Raw genomic sequence first — 19436 nt, 5'->3', positions numbered from 1 at the left:
AACTAAGATGCAAATATGTTATTATACACAAACTTTACTACAAATTATCATATAGTGATATAATATGCAAAAATGTATATACATAGTGATGCTCAAATAAGTATGAAAATGTGCAAAAACATAAAGTTATTATAAATAAACATTCAAAATAAAATAAACCTCAAAAAAATTAATTTGAAGGTAATCAAAAATTAAGTTTTTTGAATAGCTATAAAACCTTGACAATTGTCAAAGCCACAGAAAACCGGAAATAGGTTAGCCGTACTTGGCGACCACGGCTACGGAAAGTACCAGTTTAACTTACATCCCATATACTATGGAAAAGCAACTTAAGAGGATAACTAAACATACAAAAAATCTTCTTATAGTTCAAAGTTGAAACTTATATAGAATGTTCTATTTATATGCTTCTGAAACGTTTACTCAAAAATCAATTTTATTGATTTTAACAAGTATATTTTAATTTTGCATATTTTATCTTTTCTTTTTCCTCTGTGCTTCGTGTATGCAATCTTGTAAGCAATCCACGGAAGTGGTCTTTTCAGTGTGGTGGCATGCCTAGCTGGTTGGTTGTCTGCAAGGATAGTTAGGTGGCTGAATCATTAGACTTATTAATTTAGACCATCAGCTTTAATTTTAATGGTGAATTGAATTAATAGGTAAAGATATTTTCTTTCTCTTTAGATGCTTGAATATTCCTCTTATTTTTTTAAACAAAATAAAATCACAACAAAAGAAGCACCTGGAAGTAGATAATCTAATTAAACTCTAATGTTGGGTATTCTTTAAGATTGGTCTGTGTGATTATCCCTTATAGTTTATTATCAAGTGAGGTTAATCCTTATATAAATATGCAGAAACTACATTTTTAATTACATAGAATAAATAATGTAGAAAAAAAGCACAACTCACTTTTGTCCGTCTGTCTGTCGGACTATTGAGTAAAAGGGATTAACTTTGCCTGTAAAGGTTTCTTAGAACAATAGACTGCCATATGAAACTTCTAAAATTTCTAATTCAGTCAATATTTTCAAGGAATAATTGCCGAATTAGTAGGGTTGGGCCGGATACTTTTTTGGCCGGATACCGGATACCGGATATCCGGCTGATTTCAAATGCCGGATATCCGGTTATCCGGCCAAATTACCGGATATCCGGCCGGTTTACCGGCTAAATTACCAGATATTCAAGTAGCAAAAAATATTTATTAATAAACTTTTGATATTTCATATAATAAAATTTGCATAAAGATAACATATTCAAAAAATGTTCTTCTATCTTCAATAATAAGAAAATTATAGCCATTTAAAATTTTAAAAAGCAGAGATTTTTGGTGTAAAATATAAAAAAAGTTATAGCCGGATATCCGGCCGGATAGTTTCAATATCCGGTATCCGGCCGGATATTGAAAATGGCGGGATATCCGGCCACACCGGATATCCGGCCCAACCCTACGAATTAGCTTTCTATGGTTATTTTTCTATGGAATTGTTGGTAGATTAGCGGAAGTACGGGGACAACAGATTATTAAATCAATAAAAATTATAAATATTTGTCTATACTTGACACTTATACACATAAGCGGCTGCACCCTTAGCCTCCTAGGGGATGTATGGAGGAATGGAATTCTGCGTAAACTAGAACAAAACCAAACCAAGACATGTACATAGCTACCCTGAAAAAAATGTTAATTAAAAATACTTTACTATGATATATAAAAAATACTAACTTCCCCTTAATTTAGAATAATATTTTTGGCATTTAAACTTATCTTGAACACAATACACGTATTCTACTTGCATTTGGTCTTTATTAAAAGTTATTTGATTTTAATTAAACTGAAAACTATTACAATTAGTTATGACATAAGTTGCTTTAATTTAATATATATAAACGAAAACAGAATAATATCAAATTAGAAAATTACTATTTTTATGTTTTCGTAAAAAAAATTTAAGCTAAATTTAATTTTCATTTTTGTAATTACTCTTTTTATATAATTTTAGGATTGTTAGATGAGAACAAAAAGCGAGAACAATTACTGTCGGCTGAACAAATTCAACACACGCCAAAAAAATGAATCGTTGATAATTGATTTTGCATAAAAACCATTAAAACCACAAAATCACACCAACTAAAAAAGTTGTTAAATAAAGAGACACAAACTAAAACACAACTTTTTCTGGTGATCAATAATATTTTTGTTAAATGTAAAGCAGAGCGTGTTAAATTTTGAAAACACACAACAAAAACTAGTTAACCAAACTAACCAACGAAACCAAGCAAAAAGAAGAACGTCACTAAACCTTGAAGCCAAGTATATCCGATTTGTGGGGAAAGGTTGCGTGATTTTTTGTGCACAAATTTTAGCGGATTTTCCCAATGAGTTTTTGAAGATTTTCTGGAAAGTTTGACAATGTTTGCAAAGGACGAGTTCGATTCAGGTTAGATTAATTCTTTGAAAAAGGATTAGGAATAGTTAGATTTCTTTTTATATCCTATAGAATTTTCTTTTTTTACAATTAGAATTGCGTGTTTTTTATCCTTTTATCGCATTATTTGTGTTGTATCGGCTTTTCTATCCCACATTTATTATTTAGTACTTTTAAAGTTCACTAAATGTTATGTTAAAATATAAATTTACTTTTTATATTTGCAAATAACAACTTTTTAAAAAAGATTTATCTTTGAAATCACAAAGCAAGACTACTCTATAGTTACAAGGTTAGTCGTTTAGACAAAAAATTCAAATTTTTCCTATTAAAAAGCCTAGAAAAAAGTAAAAAATTGATTTTAAAGTTAAAATAATTAATCTTTAGGTTGTAGTACAACAAGTTGTTACGGCTGTGGAAAATTGATACATGACAGATTCTTACTGGCAGTACTTGATAAGGTAAAATCTTTTGAGAATATGAATATGAAAAATTGATAGAACCCCCCCCCCCCCTAATTGTTCAAAGGGAGGGTTATTACTAACCTTTTACAATGTATTTAATTTTACTCCTCCTGAATATGTTTAAATATAAAATGTTTTAAAAAAAACAGGTATAATGCAGTTATTAGTTATCTAAAAAGGAGAAATGGTAAAACACAACAGATTATATAAAAGAATATATGGTTAGTCAGTCATTTATGAAATCTTATTTAACCCATGATAATCATTCTTAGAATTGGCATGTAGCTTGTGTGAGGTGCCATCATTGTGGAGATGCACTTGAAAATAAATGCTTCTTTAGAGACGGAAATATCTATTGTAGAGAAGATTTTTACAGGTAAATTTTTAGCAAAGCTACTCTTGCGCGAGAGATGTCGTTGGGAATGTTGGTTTGGTAATGGCTTCAAAACCGGTTATTATCCGCTGGATTAGAACTGGTTCCCAGCCATACTAAAACAAAATGTATAGCATTGTAATCAGGGGCGTCCAAGCTTTTTATTTTGGGGGGGGTAATTCGGTTTTGGGGGGGGGGGTATTCGCCCCATTACCCCCCCCCCCCTTGGACGTCTATGATTGTAATACAGAAAATTTTCAACGAATAATTAAAGAAAATTCATAAATTTAATACAGAAGGGCTAACAAAACTGGCATAAACATTTTAATAATTTTTAATATAAAATCCGCGAAAAGCTGTCTATAATACATTACGATAAATAACTATTCCTCAATTTTCTGTATGTCTTACAGTTTTGAGTGTATTTATGAATTCTTTGTTTTATTCTGTAACTACTAAATTTTATTATAATTAATTTATTGTCTCTAGTATGATTTTGGCCTAGTTTAAAGCAATCAAGGCCCATAGGTAACATCATCCTGGTGTGGGAATATTATCTACACGACCTAACATTTTATACCAGACTTTAACTAAATGTTATGTTCATTTGATCAAGCATGTTTTAAGGTTTAAGCTGAAATGGCAATATAAATTTTTCTTTTATTTATAAAATGTTTTATTAACGCAGCTACTCTATTATTACTGTCTGTAGGAATATTTAAGCTCATAAAATGCTGATTTCTTAATTTTCTTTCAATTCATAAACAAAATTGGAAACTTATTGAGCTATTTTCAAAACATTTTTTACAAACAATATTTCGTTGCAGCAAAACTTGAATATCATATGTATGATATTTTCTATACAAATTCTGTTATACACTTTGTAAAAACACTGGGTAAATGTATCTATCAAAATTTGATTGAATAGGAATCCTAGTTTGAAGGGTCCAGATAGATGTATATCATATATATGTATGTATTATTACTTGTTAGGGGGCTTCGAACTGTTTTTATTTTCGCTTCTAATAAAATGAAAAAATCTGAAAATAAGCAATGGATGAATATTATGATGCTTAAGGTGAACCAGAAATTTCCAAAGTGGAGATACAGAAAAAGCAAAAGTAAGGGATAAATTTAGAGAGAGGGGACATTGGTTTGTTTGTGTGTTTTAAATGATTTATTCTTCTTATTAGACAAATCATAGACAAATTAAATATGATAATATTACATATTATAAACATATTTATATATATACATGTTAAAACATAATGTTATATTTTGATTTATATTGATTTCATATTACTTTTTTTAAAACAATGGAGATCGGACGTTATCTAACAGCTAAAATACTTTGTATTGTCCTTATATCCTAAAACAAAATCTATAAAATTAGTAACTAAACTGTAATTTAATCCGATGGAATTAAGTAGTTTTATGGTAAATTGTGCTAACAGTAAAGTTTGAGAGAAAAAGTTATCCTCATTCCATCTTATAATACATTCTTCCTTGCTTGCTTTTAAAGCCCTATCTTTTGCTATCAGTATAAGTAAAGTTATTTGTGTGAAGTCATCCCCTTTAAAACAATCATAATAAATATTAAATAAATAAAAATTTTCTTTTAGAAATATAAATTCAGGACATTCATTATTATATATTTTATCCAAAAATGTGGCCATACAGTGAGCAAAATATTTTGCAAACTTGCATTCAAAAATTGCATGCTCACTGTCATTTATAACTTTGCATGATTTGCATAAATTGCTTTCAATAATATTCCATTTAAAAAGTTTGTTAGAGCTAACTAATGTACGAGTAAATTGTTCAAAAAGAAAACTCTTAAAATACATAGTTATGGGCAAGTTAAGTATTATATTAAAACTATATTTAAAACTTTCCATGTCTGGGAACCATTTTTTGTCAATTTTTCGTGAATTCAAAGAAGGATGTGCTGACCAAATCTTTTTCTTGTGCATTTGCTTAAAATAAAGGGCAAAAATGGAAGGAGAATTAAATGACATTGTCATAATAGTTTTATTTGAGTTTTTGCTTTGTTTTGAAGAAATACATTCTAAAGTATTAAACTCAAATTCATTTGATATATTTTTAACTATTTTTGCTATTTTCTCATATAATTGGTTATGTCCAGACAAGGTTTGCTTTAAATTTTCGTTTATAATAGGAAGATAGAGAAATTTATGTTTAATTGGCATGCATTTAATAATTGATGCTAATGTAACAATATTAGAGTTAGTGAGTATTCTATTTTCTGCGTTAGTAAATTTAATATCTTTAGACCAATAAGATGTTGAGATAGTTGAGTTAAGAAATGTTAAAGGCTTCTTTTCCAACTCTTCCATAAAAACACATAGTTTTCTGAAGTTTTTTTTATCCTGCATTGGATATAGCAAATCGAATTTTGTTCTGTACTTTCTAATAGTCTTAGAGCCAAAATTTTTAGTTATGGAAGAAATTGGAACATGCTTGTTTGCAAGAATTATAGCTAGATTTGATTTTGGGTACTTTTCAGCATGTTTTAATACATTAAAAAAACTAGTTAACCAGATTGAAAAGCTCTGTTGTTCTGGTAACAGCATATTAAGTCCCCCATCAATAAAATCTAACTCTATTCTTTTTTTAGCTACTTTAAATCTATAGCTAGAAGGACTTGACCAAAGAAATTTAGATGTATGTTTCCAAATTTGTTTGTTCATTGCTTTATTTGGACTATAAATTCTATAAATATGAAATGCTAATGAATTCATGAAAGCAAGGCAAACATTTCTTCTTTTAAATATGTTTGATCCATATTTAAAAGATATCTGTCGAGAACGGTTTGAAAACTTTTCTAATAATTCCTTGTATGTTAATTCATATGCATTTTTAAAGTCAAAGGAAAGATATACGCCTAAATGTTTTACATGGCTACAGGGTGCACCCAAAATATTAAGGTTTGCAGGGCTATTTCCATAAACGAGTATTTTTGTCTTTTTAAAATTGACTTCTATATTTACTGTTGATTTTAATTTTTTAAGAACATTAGAAATGGTGTGAACATCATTTTCTGACTTTAATTTGAGACCTTTGAAACCATCATCTGCGAAAAATATTGCTGGAAGATTTTGCTTGTTTATTTTTAGCATTAAATGAGATAGCAGATTGCTATTCAAACATGAAAAAAATAAATGGTTATATATAACAAATTTATTAGCGCTGCTTGGTGCTCCCTGTGCAAAACCTAATTTTATTTCACGTACTTTGGAAACATAATTATCTACGACTACCCTAAATTTGCCACCGTTTGAAATAGATGCCCAAATTTTGGCAAAGTTTTTTGAGAATATATGACCTAATATTGCATCAGATACTTCGTATAATGTTTTATCATATGCTTTTTTCAAATCAAAAAATACTAATTGGGAATCTATTTCTTTGGTTTTTATATAGTTCATAATAGCAGTTATAGAAATAGTTGCAGTAGCCATATGCCTTTGTTTAATAAAACCAAATTGATCCGCATGTACTATTTTTGTCATGTAGTTTGATATTTTATTGTTAAGTGCCTTGTCCAAAATTTTTTGACTTACTTCTGATAAATAAATTGGTCTTAAATTGTTAGGCTCTGATGAGTCTAAATCTTTTTTAGGAAGAAAACAAACATTTTTTAATTTAATAAATGCGAAGTCTGAATTATCAATATTTTCAATATCATAAATTTGATTAAAGGCATTTGTGGCAAACTTAGGAACATTTTGAAATAAAAATAGATATAGGGCTTTCGGTTCAGAGGTTGGGCCTGGGCTAGAACTGTTTTTCATAGATTTAATAACTTTAAGAAATTCATCACAAGAACTGTATGGGGAAATTACATCTTGTATTTTTGGAAATATGTCATCTATTTTTAGATCAAATGTTTTTAAAAGACCACTTAAATCAGCTTTTGGTATTTCATTTGGACACACATTTTCCGCATGGATATCACACAGTTTATCTGCAATTTTTTCTCTACAATTAGTCAATTCATTGTCTATTATCAAATTGTAATTCCTTTTTTTAAAAGGCCTTACATTTTGATATGTCAAAGAATTCGGCATTCCATCTAGAATTAAATTTCTCATGTAGTATGTCTCTGCTCTATAATTAACTAACGTTTTGAAGTATTGCTGCTGTGTTAGAATAAGTTCATTAATTTGCAACATATAATTATTACTGTCATTATTTTCAATCTTTTTATACAACATATCCATCTGAAGGTCAAAATCTTTTGTTTTTTGGAATTCTTGTTGTCTTAATTTAGAATAGAATTTATCATGTTCTTGTTTTAGATGTTGTATAAGATTAAACATAACACCAGTATATTGATTCTTTGCTTCAATGAAAGTTAGATTGTCGAGTGTAACATTTGTCAAGTTTTCTGGACTGGAATCAGAATTTTGCTTTAAAAACTGATCTGTTTGATCTTTCATTAATTCCAAGAATTTTTTGTTTTTGAAAAGGAAAGTTTTCCATTTAGGACTTTGATATCTAAATTTTTCTTTTCTGCCAATTGTTACACTCTTGTGGTCACTAAAACTATTAAAGTTAAACTCTATATAATTAAAATATTCAAAATTACAAAAGAAATAATCTAAACTACTTTTTGACCTAAATCTCTGGCCTGATCCTATCCAAGTAAAACCAGGGTTAACACCTACTTTGTTAGCAAGATTATACATATTATATTTGGTTAAAAAATTGTCCAATAATTTTGCTCTTGAATAATGTTCTACTTTATTGAAATCTACGTTTAAATCACCTAAAAAGCTAAATTCTGTTAAATTGTGATCTTGAATAAAAATAGATATTTTTCTTAGCATATCTTCAAGGTCTTTAGCTGAACAAGTTGGTAAATAAACAGGTATAAAATGATACGTCCGATCTCCAATTTTATATTTTAAATACATTGCATATTTAGAAATAATTGTTTTAGTTTCTATTACTTCATATAAATTATCATGATAAACAAAAATACCACCACTAGCCTCGTTGCCGCTAGTTTCACCCCCATATTTACAACCATTTGGCAACCTAATATCTTTGTGTGAACATTTCAATTTTGTTTCTAAGCAGACATAAATATGTGGTTTATAATTAGCTGAAGCTGTTAATTCTTTGATTTTAAATGGAACTTTATCTAGTTTGTATTTACCCTTTGAATAAAACCCTAGTCCCCTTATATTTACAAATTTTATATTCAAAGGTATAATTTTACTATTTGACATTAAATTCTAGAAAAGCAGATAAAAAATAAATTTTAAAAAAAAATTTGCTTTAAAAAAATATGAATTCTAAGAATGATAACAAAGTCACTCCTAGCTAAAGTTGCAATTAAACAACCCTTGTTTTCTAATTTAATTTCTAAGGTCAGAAAACAGAACCCTTAAAGTTGTAAAAAAAATAATTCCTAGATCATTTGACTAAACCCTTTAAATTGTATAAAACAGACAAAATATACGCAAATACTTTGTATATTATTCGCCCACCACCCCCCCCCCCTCTCCCTCCATCCCCTCCCTCTCCCTCCATCCCCTCTCCTTCCCTTCCCTCTATTCCCGTTATTCCCTAATGATGTATGTATACACAATTAATTATTGTAGAGAAAAGCTACTCTGTGAAATATGATTTTTTTTTAAATTAGGATTTTTTAAATAATCGGTTTAAAAAAAAAAAGATGCTAGTATCCTTATTTACATATTAAATGTTAAATTGATGATAATATAATAAAAGATTATAATTATAATTAATGATCAATTAAGGTTTCACTTGTTTTTATATTTTCACTTTACTCACTATCTAATATTTCTCAATGTATTTAGATTGAGATTTTAACAAACTTAAAGCAGCATATATGTTATAATTTGGGCTATAATGCGGGTTTAAAAGACTTGGCTCAATCAGAGTTACAGGACTTAGGTGTTGAGCATTAGGTGTTGGCATTGAATTGTATGTGCTTTGATTGCTTTCGTTCTTGTTATACGGATTTCTTGCAAAGGGTGTAGATGCGTAGGGCGGAGGGTGTGGGAATAATAATCTTGGAGATATGTGGGTCATAGGCCTTCTGCTGTAATCTGATCTACCCCCTTCCCTCCCCCCACTGTTATTTCTTGTCCAACTATTATACATTTTAGGTGTTTTGTTTGTTTTGGGCTGGTTCATTAGGCTTTTGCTATTTCTATTACTATTCAATATAAATTCACTATCCTGAAATGAATCCTGCTTATGTTTGGACAAAGTGACAGGCGGTTTTTCTGCTACTCCTTTCTCGTTATCCTTACCAGAATTAGCTACTATATCTGCCCAAGACATGCCTTTGGTAGCATGTTCCATACTACTATTGTTATTGCTTATCTCGTCTATAAAATCATAGATGGTCTTTCTGAGATATTCAAATTCATTGGATTCAGAATCTTTGACATCCAGTGGAATGTAGAATCCTGAATGAAATAAGCTGTTGGTAGGACAGGATCTGTACTCTGTTGGCTCCTCTACTCCTGGAATCTTCACTGTGAACATTGGAGCAATGTACTCCATGTGGTTGACTGCCATGAAGTTGTTCATGCTGTACCATTCAATCTTTCCCTTGCCCTGCATGTCCTTCAGTATGTTTGACAGAGCTGTAACATTCCTTTTCAATATAGGATATTTCCATAGGGAAAAGTGTACAGGTACTGAAATATTTTTGCTTTTGCATATCTCCTTAAATTTGGAAACTGCCAATTGTCGTTTTAAGCTGTTGCTGTATTTTATGTTTACAGCATATCTCGTCTGTCCTCTCTCAGAAACTGTAGGTAACTGGATAATCTCCTCTATATAATCAATACCAGCAATACCTGTGCCTCCTAAAACCTTAGCCAGACTCTCATAGTGTGAGTATTGAGTGGACCATGTAGATGGATTTATATTGATCACACCCGCCACATTAACAATATGGGCTGTGGCAAAAAGCTCTTGTAGTTCAGGAGTTTTATTGGCACTGTGTATGTGTATTGGATTATCTCCACTGCCAGCATCCAGGTTAAGCCTTTTTAACATATCCTGAAAATTATCACTTAGCCTTATAAATTGTGAACTTAACTCTGTATATTTATCATCAGATTTGTTATAACATTGATTAACATCCTCCCTTATTTTACTGATTTCTTCATGGCATTTAGAAATTTCTGCCTTGATTGGTTTAACTTTAGGGGGTGTAACCTGACTTGATTTAGGCCCTGAATTGCAGAGCCCGACGATTTCTGCTTTATGCTGATTTCTTGTCTTCATGTTGGCCTAATGAATCAGCTCTTAAAAAGTTAAAAATTTGTTGTGTAAGAAATTACAAGCACAGTTTATCAATATAATATAGTTTTGTTGATTGTTTGTTAGAGCTGTAAGTTTTATACATTAATGTTTATAACTGATAAATAATTAACTGTTTAATAATAACTGATATTTGTTTCATTTATCTATAATACACAATTAGTTTGGGTTAGTCAAACGGGGAATTGACATTATTTCATAACTGTCCACATGTGTGGCTAGCTTAGCTGGTCAACATTCCCCCACAAGAGTTAGAATACAACTGACATTGGTTTGTTTAGTCCCCAAAATTTTATAATAACGTTTCCTTAACAACTTTGTAGACTTTAGTGAATTTTTATTGGTTGGATCATTAAGTTCAGTGTTAAAGCTTTTCAACCCTATCTCATATTTACTGAAGGGGTAATTTTGTGTATCAGCATTGGGATGTACATTAATTTATCGGTCATTATCTCATCCCTCTAGATCTCTGGAAATAATTCTACGGTCTTGCAAATATTTAAAGCAACTTTTAAAACGGCAGATAAATTAGTTTTAGTGTAGAATGTATCAAATTTAGCCCAAATCTTTATCATTTCTAATACAAGTTTTTAGGTAAAATAAGAAATTTTTAACGGGAAATTCCATTTACTAAAATTTAGTAAAAATTAAATGATAAGTTTTATAATTTTAAAAGTGACAAAGAAATAAGGATTTCTGTGTGTTATTTTGTACCCAAAAATCGTACTATTTGCTTCACTGTCTTGTTTAGATTCCATTTCTAGGAAATCTTCTTTTAGTTCACGGGTAATTTTTTCTATCCCTTCCAAGAGAAATTGTCAATAAAAATATAAATTTATCGTTTAAATTAAAAATTATCCAGACGAAGCCCAATCTGTACCACTTTTGATTCCTGTGACGTAATACAAATGAGGGATTCTCTTTTTTAGGGGTTTTCTTTCTCACTGCTCCTCTCATCTCCTTCATTTTATGACGTCACAGTAATCAAAATTGGTGCAAAATCGGTACAGATTGGGCTTCGTCATTATCCAGAGGGGGACCTGCCACTCTCCTCTTTAGTAGTAGTTTGAAATATAAAATTTAATCTCAATAAACAAAAGTAACTGATTACCTGACAAAACTTTATTTATTAAGATTATATGGTCCAAGATGTGCAGGTTGTCTTGAGGGTATCTCTCCAACAGATCTAGTCAGACGAGCGAAGGACAAAATATTCCACCTTACCTGCTTTACTTGTGCAATTTGTAGGTATGAGCTTTAAATAATATTCTTTATAGATAAGTTTTAACTAATAACAAGACTTGGTAAGCTTTAATTGTGATCGTAACACAAATCAACCTTTCTATATATTAAAACTAGCGGATACTCTCCAAGCCTCTAGGGGCTTTGCCCCAAGAGGTAATTAAAAAAAAAAAATTGGGGGGGGATTTTCATTTTTTGGGGGGTTCGGTTGGGGGTGTCCCACCCCCCAAGAAAATAAATAGCTTAAGACCACCACAGGACCAATAGGTATATACCCTGAAGAGTAGAATCCAATCGGTTCAGTGGTTAACGAGATCTTAAGCTTCAGACGGACAGACATCAAGCTTCTTTGTATTATAGATCATTTGTGGAAAAGTTTAGACATTTGAATATTGTAGCAACCAATTAAGAATTTAAAATTTATAGCCAACAATGAGAGAACGTGTTTATAAAATTTTTGAACGAGTAAAATTTACAGTCTAATATACCTTACATCCTGTGCATTGCCCGTCCGGTAACTGGACAAAGTGTCTCAAAAATCAGTTATGTGACGTCATAAAAATCAGGGAGGTAAGAGGAGAAGTGGGAAAGAAAACCCAAAAAAAGAGATGGATAATCCCTCATTGTTATGACGTCACATGGCTGATTTTTTAGACACTTTGTCCAGTTATACCGTCCGCCTGTTCCTCATACATTAAATCACAATTCCTATGGACAGGTTTTAAGTGATAAAAACATATTTGAACAGTAATATTTGTGTGAATGTCTATTTTAGAAAACAATTGTCAACTGGCGAAGAGCTTTACATGGTAGACAGAGATAGGTTCATATGCAAAGAAGATTTTAACGCAATAAGAAATCAAGGTATGTTGCATTTTAAAATTGTTGCTAGAATACAAGTAGAGGCGGGCAGAAGGGGGGTGTAACTACCCATTGGCAAAACTAAGTGGGTTGCATACACTTAAATAGATATTCACCCCCTTACACCCTTCTACAACCCCCTTGACAAGTGTCTACGCCCCCTCCTAAAATAACCATGGAGGGTGTCAAGATAAACAAGTTACACCCCATTAAATTAAAAGTAGTTAATGTTAAAAATATTCACGCTTCGCGCGTCAATTTACCAATCAAAGGAGACTTTTTGGACTATTGAGTATGTGACAATGAATCTATGACTTGACTATGCAGCATTTGCCTTGTCTTGACGCCCGTAACCTTTTTCTAGAGTAGCCGCGCGTTCTATTTCATGTTAATAAAAGAGAAAATGGGTTGAAAATAGTTCAATGGAAGAAAGTCACAAAAAAAAAGATAATGAACAAATGGACTGCAAAGAAAAATAGACAGATGAAGATAAATGGTGAGAAAAAAAAATAGAAAATGTAAAACGAAAATAGACTTTCAGACAGGGCCGGACAAAAAGAGACAAATAGAAAAGTGAGTTTGTTAAAATAGACAGAGTATTGAAAGCGTCGGCAGATTGAGGAAGGCTTAAAAAAAAGAATGGAAAACAAGGATGACAACATTCAGAAAAGCGAAGCTCAGCAAATCTGAGATTCAAACGAACATTAAACAAATATAGAGTTACGAAGCTGTCAATGTTAGAACAGAAACAGAATGTCGAAATCTTAACCAAAACTAATTCTTTTCTCATTACAAAATTTTATGTAGATAATTTGAATACTATTGAAATACGTTTTAAGGCTTAATTATAGAGACCTTTAGCTTCTTACATGAGGCCCAATCGTCTTGCAAATCACTATTACGTAAGTAATGGAAATTGTTTAGTTGCACCTTATAAAATTCAAATACAAAATTTAAAAAAAACCTGATCAAAATATATGTTCTTTTAGTTAATTATCATAGAATTGCTACGTTTTTTTTAACTTTACTGTTAAAAGAATCATCATGCAAAGTTTGAAAGTGATAGTATGGTTTAACATGCATAACATGACAATCCGTGCTATCCATAAAGAGCGTAAGTACGTGATGACCCTAAATGTAGGCAGCTTCGCTTAAAAAAACCTAAAGCTTGTCTATTGAACGACCACAAGGGTATTACTTTATGCTCTTTTAGGCTCTTTGAAATATTGTAATTTTCTGTGAGGGGATTATCTGTGTAATAAGGTTTAGAATAAGGGGGGCGGGGCGGGTGGTGGTGAGGTAGGTACAAGTTTTTTAGCGGTAGATAGGCACATTTTTCAAACGTCCAATCCTTTCTTGTCAAAGATGAGAATGAGAGAGATAAGGTGTGTTTGAGAGAGAAGAGTGTGTGTGTGTGAGAGAGAGAGAGGGTGAGGGTTAGGTAGGGTGCTAAAATATTACTAAATTCATAGATTCTTATCAAACTTCTTTCTTGTTTACTCCCTCTAATTCTCTACCTCTCAAGTTCTTCTTCCCAATCTTCCCAACTCTTTCTCTTTATCTTTTCATTGTTGGTAGATTCCCTTTATCGACAAGTGCATAACTCATGACCACCCCCCTTTGCTTTCCATGTAAAGAATATCTAGTCCCCAACACAACGGGACTCTACTTGACACTGCCTTTCAATAAATAACCATCGCATAAGAAATTAAATAAGAAAGGGGGTCATAGTTGCTCCAATTGTAATTGAAGGGAATTGCCTTTTTTCTTTCTCTCATTCTCTGAAGCATGTTTTACATGTCTGCATGAGTGTAAACAGGGTGTTCCTATATTATTGCCACATAAAATCGGTCAATTTGGTCTATTATTTTTACTAATATTTTTTCAGCATTACTTGATTCACATATTAAAATTAAAAGTGAACAAAGCCAAAATAGCTTTTTCGTGTGTTATTTGTTATTTAAAAAATAATGATAATCTTTTGAATAATCCTAAATTGATTTTTTTCTGTTTTTAATTAACATACTTAGTTAATAATACTATTTAGTTATGTGCATTTAAAGAGTAGAAATTTTACTAACGAATCACACGTAGTAAATCAACAAACATGATTTTTTTGCAGTCATCCTTGAATATAAATAAAATTTTTGGCAAGTTTTTAATAAATTTGAATGAGGAAGAGAATTTTATAGAGATTTTCAGTTTTTGTTTAGTTTTGTGTTTGTTGTAAAAAAGTATTTATATCATCGATTCTGTAAATTTATGCATACCTATCTACTGGTACAGTTTGATGGTTTAGTAGATTGGTCTGCCTGTTTGAAGATACCTATACCTTTCAATAAACCCGTTTTTATTGTTCAGATTATGGTTATAGCGACGAAGAGGATGAGCTTGATGAGAAGCTTTGCTCCCCGTCCGTGACTCCCTCCTGTATAACGCCACTGCCCGCCTCCTTCCCGCCGCTAGGCACCGCCTCAACACATAAACTGGCGGAGAGTAACAATAATAAAACCAGCCTAGATTCTTCAACGAGTATCATTACAAAAATCAAAACAGAGGTTTGTTTTCTAATTTCAAAAGAATTGGATTTTTCTTTCCATCCATTCCATTTTAATTTCAATTTTGAATTATTGATTTCAATTTCAAATGTCTGCCCATCTGTCCGTAAGGGTATTTTCGGGTAAAAAGTGATTTTCTCTACAGCTAATTAAGATAGACGTCTGAAACTTTGTTTTTGTATTTTTTTTTTACTATTGAGCATCTTATCCTTTTCCTTTCATTAAAATGAAAGATGAAGGAAAAATTTTTCTCATGATTTTAAATTTTAAAAATTCTTGTTTAATCCTAGGATGGTGACTTCCAAGATGTTGAATGCGGGGATGCATCTGACGACAGATTAGAACAAGAAAATAGATCTCCAGAGGATAGCTCAGGTCGGATTAATAAAACAACAAGTAATTTTTATCTATTCATACAAATTGGGGTTTTATAGTTTATTTGTTAATTTTTTTTTCTTACTTCTAGTTTTTAATAACAAAGCTTGCTCTTGATTAATTATTTAAAATCTAGGTAAACGAAGGGGTCCCAGAACAACAATAAAAGCCAAGCAACTAGATGTATTAAAGAATGCCTTCCAACAAACGCCAAAACCTACAAGGTAAAAAAACATAACAATTTGTATGCCTTACATTTTATGCAACTATCTTAGAGAAAAAAATCTTATCATTTGTGTAGACACATACGAGAGCAGCTGGCCAAAGAAACAGGATTGAGTATGAGAGTCATCCAGGTTTGGTTCCAGAACAAACGGTCCAAGGAGCGCAGGATGAAACAGCTCACAAGTGGCATGCTCCATAGAGGATTCTTTGGCGGTAAATTTATTTTGAATTTGGGGAATTTTATATTATTTTTAACTTTTAAATTGATTTTATTTATCAAAAAAATATATACATTTCAGGTCCATTTGGTGATTTTGGGTATGGGCCGAGATTTGGACATCCAGATTTCTTTCCTGGGGGTCCCCTTCATTTCCTACCTAGCCATCCAGGTATTTTTTTTTGCAGTATATTTATATAGTTAAATAGCAAAAGAGACACAGATATGATAATAGAATAAATTTTGACAAAGAAATCAGCTATATCTGGAAAATAGTGAGAAAGAATGGGGGAGGATTAAAACTTAACCCAGATTGATTGGGTTGTTCAAAGTAACAGTTTGTAAACTTTTTATAAAGGGTAAATTTTGTTTATCATAAAGGGAGGAAGAGATTTGATCTATCTTCCAATGTTCTATCTTCTAAGTTCCCTCGATAGGAAGACAAACAAATTGATAGACAGATAGATGGATTGTTAGAATGTATAAGTGTGTACACAATTAATATTATATTAACTTCCAATCTTGTTTCATTCAAATCAAACAAAAGCAGATGTGTGTTTATCTTTCTGTGTGTGTGTGTGTGTGTGTGTGTGTGTGTGTTTGTGTGTGTGTGTGTGTGTGTGTGTGTGTGTTTGTGTGTGTGTGTGTGTGTGTGTGTGTGTGTGTAGCTGTATATTGTTGAGTCCTGGGGCTGTTTGCCATCTGATTGACTTGGATTAAATTAGTTCCAGCTCTCGCTTACAGTTTCTATCTTCCAGTTTTATTTCAAAACTATCTTTTTCGTAAAAAATATAAAATTATTTAGGTTAAAAAAGATACAAAGGAATCCCAAAGAGTTTGACTTTCTGGTACAAGTAACAGTAATACACATAATGTATATTTTCACAGGGATCGAGGGAGGGGACATTTGGTTGTTTATTACACTAGTTTCCAAAGTTTTATTATACCGTTTTCTCATACGATGGCTTAACAACTAATGGGAATTTCATTGAGTTTTGATTGGTTGGTTCATAAAGTGGAGTTCCCAAACGTTTTAACCACTAATTATAATCTACAGAAGGGATAATTTTGTGTATTAGTATTGTGGATGTGCGTCAATTTATAAGCCATTGTCTTATCCCTTTAAATCCCTGATATTTGCATATAAATCGTTTACAATTTTTTTGAGTTATTTTTCAATTTTTCATATGTATATTTTTAGGATTACCTGGCCTAGAACAGCCATTACCCATGTCTGGGTGTCCTCCGCTGCCTCCTGACCATCCATTTGCCAACATGCCCCCCTCCGGACTTGATAAACCTCCAGGCTTGTACTCATGCAATTCACGAATTAAGCAATAAAAGGACATTTGCCTAAGGCCATGATAAAATTTGGTTTTATTAAAAAAAGATTTTACCAATAGTAGACATTGGTAAACATTAAGCTTATTTTTTTTGTAGCACAGCAAAAGCTCTGTATAGTGCCAATAAAAAATGAAGTCATCCATTACAAATGACCAATTATAGGCAGATACATAGACTAAATTAACGATAGAAGGCCAGTAAACATTTTAATTGACCAAAGGCAGGCCAGTATGCCGATATTTTTTATGGATACTCTAAAAAGTCTAGCATAGCTACTTGAACTTGTTAGTTTATACATTCTGTGTTGTATGAATACAAAAATTGATTGTCAGGTTTGCCAGATATCAACTTCATGTCACCTGGAGGAGGTGGGCAAGGAAAGATAATTTTCAAAGGTTATACTCAATTAAATGAGAATGTATAAGAAGGAAAGCAGCGGTTTCCTTCAAAGTATTGTTTATTATTGGTTGATTATTCTAAGATAGATTAGGTTAGGTTATTTTGTGAACTGATTAACCCGCGACAGTGGCTCAACAAGTAGCGTATCCGCTCGTCGTCGGGAAGGTGTTAGGTTCGAATCTCGGTCCGACACCGCGTCATAACTAAAGACGTTAAAAATGGTTCCCACTGCTACTATGTCAGATGCGCGACGTAAATAGTTAGAGTGGGGGGAATGCCTTGGCCCAAAACAGGCGCAACTCGTTACCATGCACAGTTAGGACTTCTCAGACAAAGGTCGTGCATCACAGAGAGTTGGTTGTCTGTAATGTACTGTACCACGGGTATGAGGTGAAGGACCAAGAGTCTGGCCTTGAGTTGACAAGTTGACTGTTCAGTCCAGGTGCAACTCACCCATACGACATTAGCATAGCATTTGTGAACTGATTAACACCTGTAGGTTTAGGACTTTACCAAATAATTGTATTAATAAAAAAAATTTTAGATAATTTTATGAAACAATGATTTGTAAAAATATCTTTCCAATGACCAGGTAAAGGTGGTTTAGGAGGTGGAGAAATGGGGTATGGTGGAGAAAACAACCTGGACGGGTACATGGATATGTCCACACAGAGGATGCCGCCCTCTACTGATCTATCAAGAGGAGATTTTGGTAACTCTTTAGAATATTTTTTCACTTTTTTGTAAAAAAATTTTCCCTTTCTTTTACAATAAAAGTTTTTTGAAGTGAAAAGTGCTGACTATTTTTCCGTATGGCTTCGAAACCGATTAATTATGTTGGATTAAACTTGTTCTATGCCATACTAAAACTTTATGTATCGTATCGTATTGTGGACAATTTCACTCTAGTATAAAACTGAAAATCATAGATTTAATAGCAGTTTAGTTGGGCCGGTTCTTAGACCCCTCGTGGCCTACTACACTGGAATTATTTTCATTTTTCATTTGCTATCAGCAAAAAGCTGTCCATGAAACGATGCGATAAATAACTATTACATTTCTTGTCCAGGTTGTGGTCCCCAGGGAAGCGGATGCGGGCCTCCAGGTGACCTCTCTGATCAAATGGATTGGCAGAACAATAATCCTTGGAATAAGAAATAATAATGTCAAGCAACACTTTTTTGTTGTGAGAGAGTTAGGGGAAAAGATAATGGACTTCATTTTTATTCAACCTTTCAAAATTTTATTACACTACATATTGTCTCAAAATGCCATAAAACAGTATTATAATTCTAACAATGCCAAATTATCAAAAACCAACTTTCTATGTGATTTTAAAAATTTAAGATCAAAATTTAAATTAAGAAAATTATGCAATTAATATTTGTATTTAATAAGAAATTTAAGTGATTAATAAAAGCTCAACAAGTTTGTCCAAATTAGTAATTTATCAATAACATTTCAAACTATTTTATTTAATTAATTCTGACCTAACCATCCATCTTTGCTGTTATCCATTCTTGTTATTATTCTAGTCATTTATTTAAATTTTGTTGCTTTTATTTTCTGCCTAAAATGAGCTTAATTTTTGGTTGTAAATTTTGGGTACCA

General features: G+C 31.7%; 1 protein-coding gene across 4 annotated transcripts; it reads left to right on the top strand.

The window, feature by feature from the left end:
- Nucleotides 1-2006: 2006 nt before the first annotated feature.
- On the top strand, nt 2007-19430 carry LOC145313302 (LIM/homeobox protein Lhx1-like). Of its 4 annotated transcripts, none has more exons than XM_080152632.1 (14): nt 2007-2444; nt 2820-2893; nt 3169-3272; nt 11739-11852; nt 12622-12710; nt 15069-15265; nt 15556-15640; nt 15777-15864; nt 15942-16078; nt 16165-16254; nt 17284-17388; nt 17759-17794; nt 18418-18537; nt 18895-19430. In XM_080152632.1, exons 1-14 carry the CDS (start codon nt 2417-2419, stop codon nt 18984-18986), a joined length of 1359 nt encoding a protein of 452 aa, XP_080008758.1. In that variant the 5' UTR covers nt 2007-2416; the 3' UTR covers nt 18987-19430. The 4 variants fall into 4 exon arrangements, with proteins under 4 accessions (XP_080008758.1, XP_080008756.1, XP_080008755.1 ...); XM_080152630.1 differs by having other exon boundaries at nt 15556-15661; nt 18895-19095; XM_080152629.1 differs by having other exon boundaries at nt 15556-15661; nt 17759-17804; nt 18419-18537; nt 18895-19095.
- The last annotated feature ends 6 nt before the right edge of the window (nt 19431-19436 follow it).

The sequence above is a fragment of the Acartia tonsa genome, chromosome 3 (assembly GCF_053477335.1).
Source record: "Acartia tonsa isolate MP-2025a chromosome 3, ASM5347733v1, whole genome shotgun sequence".
NCBI lineage: Eukaryota > Metazoa > Arthropoda > Copepoda > Calanoida > Acartiidae > Acartia > Acartia tonsa.
Note: the sequence above shows the minus strand (reverse complement) of the source record. Positions and strands in the feature narration are given on the sequence as shown.